The 9,389-nt window shown below is 40.5% G+C and overlaps 2 protein-coding genes across 2 annotated transcripts; one reads left to right on the forward strand and one right to left on the reverse strand.

Moving 5' to 3' along the window:
* Positions 1 to 28: 28 nt before the first annotated feature.
* drap1 (DR1-associated protein 1 (negative cofactor 2 alpha)) lies at positions 29 to 6,605 on the reverse strand. The gene is made up of 7 exons (XM_020616326.1): positions 6,209 to 6,605; positions 5,525 to 5,597; positions 4,464 to 4,557; positions 3,877 to 4,002; positions 2,673 to 2,763; positions 2,492 to 2,580; positions 29 to 285 (listed from the first exon to the last, which is right to left on the reverse strand). The coding sequence occupies exons 1-7, from the start codon at positions 6,248 to 6,250 to the stop codon at positions 90 to 92; spliced, it is 711 nt and encodes a 236-aa protein (XP_020471982.1). The 5' UTR covers positions 6,251 to 6,605; the 3' UTR covers positions 29 to 89.
* Positions 6,606 to 6,624: 19 nt separating this feature from the next.
* cunh11orf68 (chromosome unknown C11orf68 homolog) lies at positions 6,625 to 9,365 on the forward strand. Its single transcript, XM_020616325.1, has 2 exons — positions 6,625 to 6,816; positions 7,281 to 9,365. The coding sequence occupies exon 2, from the start codon at positions 7,299 to 7,301 to the stop codon at positions 8,040 to 8,042; it is 744 nt and encodes a 247-aa protein (XP_020471981.1). The 5' UTR covers positions 6,625 to 6,816; positions 7,281 to 7,298; the 3' UTR covers positions 8,043 to 9,365.
* The last annotated feature ends 24 nt before the right edge of the window (positions 9,366 to 9,389 follow it).

Consider the following 9,389-nt stretch of genomic DNA (forward strand, 5'->3'; position numbering starts at 1 on the left):
GAGCGAGAGGAGGCGAGGGCGGGAGAGAGAGAGAGAGAGAGAGCGAGAGAGATAGAGAAAGAGAGAAAGGAGGAAGATACAAGGAGGAGCTAAGAATCATAGTCATAGTCATAGTCATCATCATCATCCTCGTTTTTGTTTGGCATGGGGGCTGGGGGGGGCGGTGCGATGCTCATCATTGAAGGGTGGGGGGCAAAGGCCATGGCACCCTGGGGCTGTGCTGGAGCCATGCTGCCCATTGAGACCATGTTTCCCATGTGCATGAACTGGGGTTGCACATTCGAGCTGTGGGGGGACAGAAAGAGGTGTAAAATTAAATGTGCTCCTGAAAAAGTACTACCTATTAAAAAAATCATCAAGTAAGGAAAGTCAGCAAAGTATTTCCATAGTCTTAACAGTTTGTTTTGAATCAGAATCAAACAAAATTTGTTGTGCCACACCAAAAATGATACATACATACACTCAGTCAGCACTCCTCACTCACATTTATCTGATTTAAAACATAAATCAAAAGTGACCCCTAATAAAAATGGACAACATAAGAACAAGTACCCATATGAGATATCAGTTATGTACTCATAATAAGTGGTGCTTGTTGATCTTTCTGACATTGCAGAGTAATGAAAATAAGATCAGTTGAGCAATAGCCTTTAGAAAGAAGCTGTTTTTCAGCCTGGTAGTATGTGCTTTCATGGCCCTGTAGCACCTACCAGAGGGCAACAGTGAAAAGAGCTGATGGGAGGGGTGTGTACTATCCTCAAGGATACTGTTAGCTCTGCGTAAACAGTGCCTTCTAAAGATGTTCTCCACTGAAGGCAGAGCCCAATGATTTTCTCAGAAGTCTTGATGATTCTTTGGAGTATTTTCCTGTCCAACTCTGTGCAGTTTATGTACATTAAAACTCTCTTGCACAGTGATAAAAGGCTTTGGGTAGTTTTACAGACAGGCTGGCCTTTTTGAGAGCTCTCAGAAAACAGAGGCGCTATTGAGCTTTCTTAGTTATAGCCATAGAATTGACAGTCCAGTCGAGGTCCGCACTAATGCAAGTCCCTAGAAACTTAAAACTGGAGACCCTCTCCACTTCCTCTTCTTTAATGAACAGAAGGGAGAGAGCCTCCTTCTTCCTAAAGTCAAAGATTATTTCCATTGTCTTCTTGATGTTCAGTGTGAGGTTGTTATCTGTGCACTGTTCCACCAATTTGCAGACTTCCTTCCTGTAGACAGTTTCATCTGCACATTTATTGACTGTATCTGAAGAGTATGAGGAGGTGCAGTCAAGTGTCTAAGAGAATAAAGCAACAGAATTTGACCATCTGTGGTCAAATGGACAAAAAGTCTTTAATCCACATACAGGGGGTGGATCTGAAACCCAAGTCCAAGAGTTTGCTGACCGGTCTACTGGTGGTGATGGTATTAAGTGGACTGTCAGAAAATCAACTGGCATGAATTTCAGTTATGATTTTGACCACATTAACATTGTTATTAAAGTGGAAAAGAGCGACAGGAACATATTTCTGGACATTTAAACATCAACAAAAGATAACTGCATATGATGCAAGATTTAAATTATGACCTATTTAAATTGATGATATAAAATGTCGGGTAGCCATATGGATTTGTCGGAAAAACAAGACAGGTAGTACACTTCTTTTCTCCAAAATAAGGAGAAGACGACGACAAACTAAAGGGGGCTGGGGCTGCCTTCTACTGTAATGCACACTGGCTGACAACAACAACAAAAAAAAAAAAAATACTAACAAAGGCTAGAATAGAAGAGCCTCAGTCGATCGACAAGTCTCGCAACTAATTGCTATTGGGGGCAGCCCTAATTTTAAAGTCTGAGAAATTAATACTCTTTTAAATGCTTCATAGACAAATGTATATAAATAATGTTCAGTCCTATCACCACCTCCTGCACCAACAATAAAACATTCTGTAGCCAACTGCCCGACAATCAATCAAAAGACAATGTTCTCATCTGTTTAATACCTGTGGATCAAATACCAAAGAAATCTTGTAGGCAATTGATTTTCATAAATTAAACTTGGCTTCAGTTCCCTTGTCAGAACACAACTCTACTGAGCTGTGAAGTTCTTATTCTCTGTCTTGCCTCAAAAAACACTTAAAACTGCATGTGCTCGAGTCACTGCAGACCCACTCAGGAATTGTAAAGATGGACACATTGTGGCAGTAAACAAGACTCAATCGATTTGAATGAGTTCTGAGCTGGGCTCGGGTCCTGATCACTCTTTCTGAGTGGACCTGTGGATACCTCTAGTCAGAACACACTTGACCAGCAAGAATGTATGTACAGTTGCAGGATTCACTGATATATTAACGTGTCACCATATTTGATTTTTCAGATGAACAAGTGGATTAAATGCTTATTTCTGGGTCACAAGAGATAGACTGTGATACCAGATGTGAGGCGTGATCTTGTCCCGAGGGTGTCTAAAAGAGCATGTCAACACAGATGGTCCAATGTTTGTACCTGTGGAACCTGGATGCTGCCTGTAGATTTGTGCTTGACTGAGAGCCATCCTCTTCGTCCCCGTCTGTTTCGCTGTCTTCAGAGTCATCCTGATTTCATCACAAGGAACACAACAGTGAGTCTCAGTAAATCAGTGAAGCTGCAGACAGCTACTGGCTTTTGCATGCAAACCAGCTCCCACCTCTTGCTCCGACTCTGTGCCAGACAACTTCTTGTCCTTGGCTTTGGAGCTGGCCCCACCATTCTTGCGTCCGGATCCTGGTTTTCGACCCCTTCATTTAGAAAACGTATTAAATATTAGAAAGTCATTCTACAGCTTAAATCTGCTGCACCCAAAAGCAACATTAAAATCAATAGAGATTATTCGAAAGCAGAGAACAGCATGACTGATGCTGCTGGTGGAAATTACTTGAAGCCATTTATATTCAAAGATGCTGTGAGTCCATGTGCCTCATCTACACAGCTGAGACAAAAAGTCTAAATATTAGCAAATTACAACCACTTTAAATTGACTCAATTTAATCAACTACACTGTTTAGTGAAAAAAAAGACTTCATACTGATTTAATTTGTGCAATTCTCCACCAGACTCTCTGCTTCAATTTAGCTGCAGTGCCACTGTTTGATTTGACAGCCAGTACTGTTTTCTTTTCTCTATTCCTCAATAATTAGTTCTTGCTCTATGGAGCTGAAAAAGGGCCTGCTCTTTGGTTTCTTGTTTTTGTGGTTAATCTATAATCACAAAACAAAATGGAAAAAGTAATAAGGTAGCATTGCATGAATGACAAACATTTTGCTTTAGTCAGTTTCAGTTTACAGTAATGGTGGTTTCCGGGGAAAGAAAAGATGTCCATGTAAAGAGTGCCATCCAGCTTGTGATGACTGATTTATTTCTTCCATACAACAGTGTGGGTGCATGCACTTATCAGCAATGACAGAATGATAAACTGACTAATAAAGTGGTAAAACAGATTAATGGGTGAAACACAAATGCATGATGTGGTGACTGGATAGCACACATGGGTATGTGATATAGGGCCTGGCAGACCTGAGCTTCTTGGTGTCAGCATCTAAGTGTTAACTGTTTAATTCCATCTGGTAGTCATGGTGCTACACAAACAGGCTGGTGTGTGTACATGTATGGCTATATAGTGCAAGGACCAGTTTGGGAGTGAGAACATTTGCGGAAAGTGAGAATATTTTGAAGGGCTGGACCAGAACATCCAAATATTCATTTGCTGGGTAGGTAATCGGTTTTCAGTTTTAGGAGGAAGTGTTGCATTGAATTGCATACAGTTGTACAGGTGCACCTAATAAAGTGGCCGGTGACTGTATACTGTAAAATATGCAGCAGCCGCTTCTGTGGCCTATATTGGCCAGCCCTACCTGCGAGGGATTTTTTCAGCTCCCCCCTCAGTGTGGTTCTCTTCCCCATCACCCTGCATGTCCGGCACTGTTGCCACCAGGTCTTTTAAGAAATCAAACTGTTGCTCCAGCTCGATGCACTGCTTTCTGTGAACACACGCACACACATTTGATCAGCACACCATTTTTCCCACAGACTAAAAACACATTCTGGATCACACATTAAGATTCTCTTGGCAAATACATCTTACTTATGGCCAGAAGTACTTTCAGATACACGGGATTTGGCAATGTATTGCAAGTCCATTCACCAGTGCTAAATATCAGCAGTGCAAGTACTTCTACAATAGTAATAAAGGATGTCTTTTAAGTGTCTTTATCCACAACCAAAGGAAGCAAAGGTGCAACACATTTTCAGTTACATGTATCCAATCATATCACAATTTTAATGTTATTTCCTGTTTTATCCAGCCCTAATTCACATTTTTTTTAAAAGACAGCCAGAATAAATTGAACAGACAGTGCCTTAGAAACACAAAGCAGTTCAACTCCAGTGCAATGTAAAATAGGGTTTGTTAATCAAGATACAGACAATCACAAAAACTTACAGATGTGATGTTGTCATTGTCTTTGCATTCCTAGACTGGGTGACTTGACAGGCCTTTGTCAGCAATGATTCCAAAAAAAGCTCCAGGGCTCTCGCTGGCATCGCTGTTGAGGAAAGTACTATACAGCAGGTATTGTGCTGTTGTACCCGGTACTTTTTACCATACTGACTCAGAGACGAGGCAGTCCAAGTAACTACAAAACAGTGCTGATTTATTCCATGAACACAGGCAAAAATTAACATTACACGCTCAGGCATCTTGCACCTCCAACCTGCACGCAGGCAGATGAAAGATGAAAAGACCCTGAACCCACCAGGCCTATACATTATATCCCTTCGGTTGGGCTAGCCCCATACTACACAGAAACGTCAACCGAGACGTCTCTCTTACCAGCTTTGCAGCTGGCCATAGCAGTAGTCAAAACATAAAGCAAATCAATGTGTGTGTGTCTGTTGGTTAAGTGGTGTGTAACTAAAAACATTCTCACAGACTTCTAGTAACATGTCGTGACTTAAACATAAGAACATATTATGGCTAAGGCTACAGTTATACACATCATAATAATAATATTAACCATCCTGTCTGCTGACAGTCATCAACTTTTCTCTCTAGTTATCCTTGACCAGATGTACCCTGTAGAAACTCATAAGCAGGCCTAAGCATTTAACAGTCTAACTAGACATCCTATCTCCACTAAACATTTCTAATACATAAAGTATCTATCCAATTTCTATCTGACTAAAAATACCTAACAGTGCCCTTTATTACAATGAAACAAGTTTCACTGTAGTAAATTTCTTTTACAGTGATAGAAAACACTGGGAAAGTAACCAATTTTGCCACTGGAGAAGCCTGGATCATTTTTCTGGTTAAATGACTTCTCTTATTAAATTCTTGCTGATATGATTAATAAAGGTATTATTTCAGGTCCAAACCAGAGTAATAGTTTGAAGTCCCTTGACTGAATAAAAAGTAGAGTTCTGATAAATCTAACACCCTATGCATACTGATGATCAAGACCTTGGGATTTGCACAGTTAATACATCTGACAAGAAGGATACAAATGATAACAGGTACTGCTGCAGCCACTTTGCCTATTTCTTCATCTGTCTGCATAATCTTCTTTATCCTTGCCTGCAATGAGAGAGGTTTTAGCTATAAGTGTGTGTGTACAGGCAGTCCATGTGGGTGAAAACAGTGGCGCTACAAAGTTTTACTGTATACAACAAAAGACCTTAAGATAGCTTGCTATGTACAAAAACCAAGACCTGTTAACTGAAACATTAAGTTAGTAAAACGCGGTGCAACACATTCTTGATGACAGAACTATCATAGCATGTATGTTTAAAATGCTTCATCCCCGTCCTGTTGATCAGATTTACTAAGGTGTGTACAGATGGTAACTATAAAGCTTGTTCATTTTGATGTAACGTTATAACAGATTGCTCAGACTTGCCTATAAGGTTCCATTTCACTTAGCTTGTTATGCTAAAAACAGCGTTGATTATTGGGAGTTGCTAGCTAACTTTACGCTACGTCGCACGCATTATATATACCTAAGAAAACACTGAGATGCAAGGCAAGTTAGCTAATTCAGTGACACCAATTTACATTTCTGTGTTAAATGGCTTAATATGCAAAACAGGCCTAATCACATGAAAGCTAGCTAGAAGAATTAGCGTTCTTTCGTACAGTTTGCTAACATTAGCTAGTGGTAATACCGGTTCATCAATGTTTAAACTTACCGGAGGGAATCTGGCGTTGTATTTCTTCTTTTTGCTGGGCATAATTTATTTACCTGGATGGCTAACGTAAAATAAAAATGTATATATTTTGGATTTTAATTCTATCTCATAAATCACATCCACCGCGTACACATCGGGTAGCTACAGCTACCCGGCTAACTCTTTGGCACGTCGTCCTAGCGCCGCCTGATTGGAGCACACGGTGTTCCGCAACTTTTACAGGAATATAGTGTGATCAGATAAAATGCTCAATTAATTTTGAGCTATTAATTCAGAACCGCTGTATTTGATAGCTACACAAAATAAAATGACAAATCAATACGTGCTTGCATATTTGTTGATGTACACAACCGGATGAACAACGTTAATAATTTCTGTACGTGAAATGCGTAAAAATACAACTAAGTTAACAGCTTTCCTGTGTTATTTGTGCACTGATTTTTTTTTTCAAAAGTATAACCTTGGTCGATAGGCAAGGCAATATGCGTTGAATAAACTGCCAGACATTTGAATCACGCTGACTTAGTTTTTCATCTGGAATACCGAGGAGCGTACCATCTTGTGCGGCGGAAGTACAACACTCGACCACCAACAGCAACATCTACCAGGTGGGACTTGTGATAAATGTTCGAGTTTCTGTTGTTCAAGCAAATTGTGCATGTTATAACGTCAGTTGTCATCAAGAGCGGACTGCAAATAATCTTTATCAGAATTAGACAGGACGCCAGTTGTCGATTGGCAAAATGGCTAGCGAGCCGGCTAACTAGGCTACATTAACGTCAAGCCTGGAGCCAAGCAGTTAGCCTAGAAATGTTTTCCACGTGTTTACTGTAGACTGCACACAAGCAAAATAAATGGCAACTTGTATATTTTTAAAGAATCCAAGGTGGACAAAGCAGTAAGATATCGAACAAGCGTTGCTAATGTAACAAGCTAGGTAGCAACATGAGATAAATATCTGCGAGCAATCTAGCTGTCCATTTCGGCGTGGAAGTACTATAAACATACACAGGGGGTGCACCTGTGGTTTAAATGCAAATATTAACCCACAACACCGTCTTCGTGTCAACAGCCTTACACTGACAGCGATATGGAGGAGGAAGATGCCCCTGCCGATGGCGAGGTGGAGACCTCATTTGCTGCGGACTACTATGCCGCTGAAGCCTTGGCTGCGGACCTAGACCCCTGGATAGTGTTTGACTCGAGGAAAACCCCCAGATCCGAGTTTGATGGCTGGTTGGAGAGCAACAGGCCCTCACAGGTGAATAGATTCGGTGATCTGGAAGGTGGTGTCAGCCCCGTCGGGTGGATTGCTGTGCTGGGCCCAAACCATGGCCCCAGCAGTGGGGATGTCATAGGTCTTCAGGAGAGCTGGGAGAAACTCCTGGCCAGTGGCCGGCCTGTCACTTTCCAGACAGTGAAGGAGTTGGCCCTTAACCACGGGGTACTCTCGGGCAAGTGGCTGATGTACTTGGACTCTGGTTTCAAGTTGGACCATGCATGGGAGTGTGTGGCCAGAGCAGTCCTGGATGGCAAGATCACCTCGGTTAAAGTCAGCCCCTATGTTCCCAAGGGAGATAGACGGCACGTAATTTGTGCCTATAACCACAACTTTGCTGATGAGAGCGAGGTTATAAAACTGGACTCTGTCATCCGTGCCACAGGGGTCAAATGCCCTCTAGCCTACAAGCCAGATGCATACACTTACCTGGGAATCTACCGGAACAACCGCTGGAAGCTTTGCCCAACCATATACGAGAGTAAATTTGACCTAGAGTGTGTACCCAGGCGTTCCCACATCATCAACAAAGTCACCAATCTTGAAGTAACATAAGCCTTTCAGAACAAGAGGATAGCTCTGCAGGATGGGCAAGTGAAAAAGGCACTTAGTGATCCCATAAGTTGGGCTGTGAATTAAACCTCATCTTTATAACATTTTGAGTCTGGTTGAGTTTTGATTTCAAGTTGATCCTGTTGGCAAAAAAAAAAAGCACAATTTTATTTTGGGCTCATGTAATCGTGCATATTTTTTAAGTGATCTGAAATGTCATTTTTTTGTACAGAATATATAGTATTTATAGCACTTATGCTTACTTGATGGACAAGTTGGCTGAAGAAATCTTGTTTGCACTTGATCAGGGAAAGTCTGTATCCAATTAAGCATAGCTTTTTGACTAAATACATTTGTCTGGCTTTATTTTTCTGCTTTGTACTGATTCATGATTACAGAGTTGCCAAATAAAAAATAAAAAAACTAATCTTGAATACCATATTGATATTTATTGCCAAATAAGTGTTTAGGATTTTGAAAGTCACAACCATTCATGACAGCAAAAAAAAATTCTATTATAATCTCCTCATAAAACTGTATGATTTTATGTGAAAGCATCTTTTAGCACAGCATATAGCAAGCTTGCTTACTTACAAGTCAGAAACAATTAAACTGCAGCTATTATTCATACAATAGCTAGAAAAACTGAGGAGAAATGAAGAAATTATAGTGGTAGGCAATCCAGCAGCTGAGTGCAATGTACTGTATGAACCTCTTGTACAGTGCTATAAGCATGTACCTGTTAATGTTGCTTGATAGTTATTTACACGTAGATCTTCATTTGGTTCTTGACACATTACTACATTTTGTTGAGATGCTCAACAAAAGCACCTGTATAACAAAGGTGATGTTACAGTCACCCCTGACATATAGAAAACATGGGGATATTTGATTAAAAGACATTATTTGCATAGACTTGTCTCTGGGTCAGATTAAATTCTTTTGAGAAATAGTTGATTTGTTTAAAATAAAAAAAGGCAGCCCTAACACATTTGACTTGGCACTAAAACTGACCAAACCTACCAAGATTGCTACAGTGGCAGTGCAAAAACCATTCTTAAGTTCCATAAGGAAAACATTTAAAGAAATGCTTTTTGCAATGCTGTTTTTTTAAAAGAAACACTTGTGACAGGATAAATATCCCACCATCATGTTGACGCTGTGGCTGAAACAGTTAATTCTTTAGCATGGGTTCAAGACTGATGAAATCCAATTATGTTCAGTCCTGTGTTTTACCATTTGTCAGATAGAATGTATTATGAGGCCCGGATCAACACGCTAACTGAATACCGTAAATAGTCTTTGCTGGCATTTCAGTCCGCGTTCATGGTGACAGTTCAACTACATTTT

This window comes from Monopterus albus, unplaced genomic scaffold (assembly GCF_001952655.1).
Source record: "Monopterus albus unplaced genomic scaffold, M_albus_1.0 scaffold173.1, whole genome shotgun sequence".
NCBI lineage: Eukaryota > Metazoa > Chordata > Actinopteri > Synbranchiformes > Synbranchidae > Monopterus > Monopterus albus.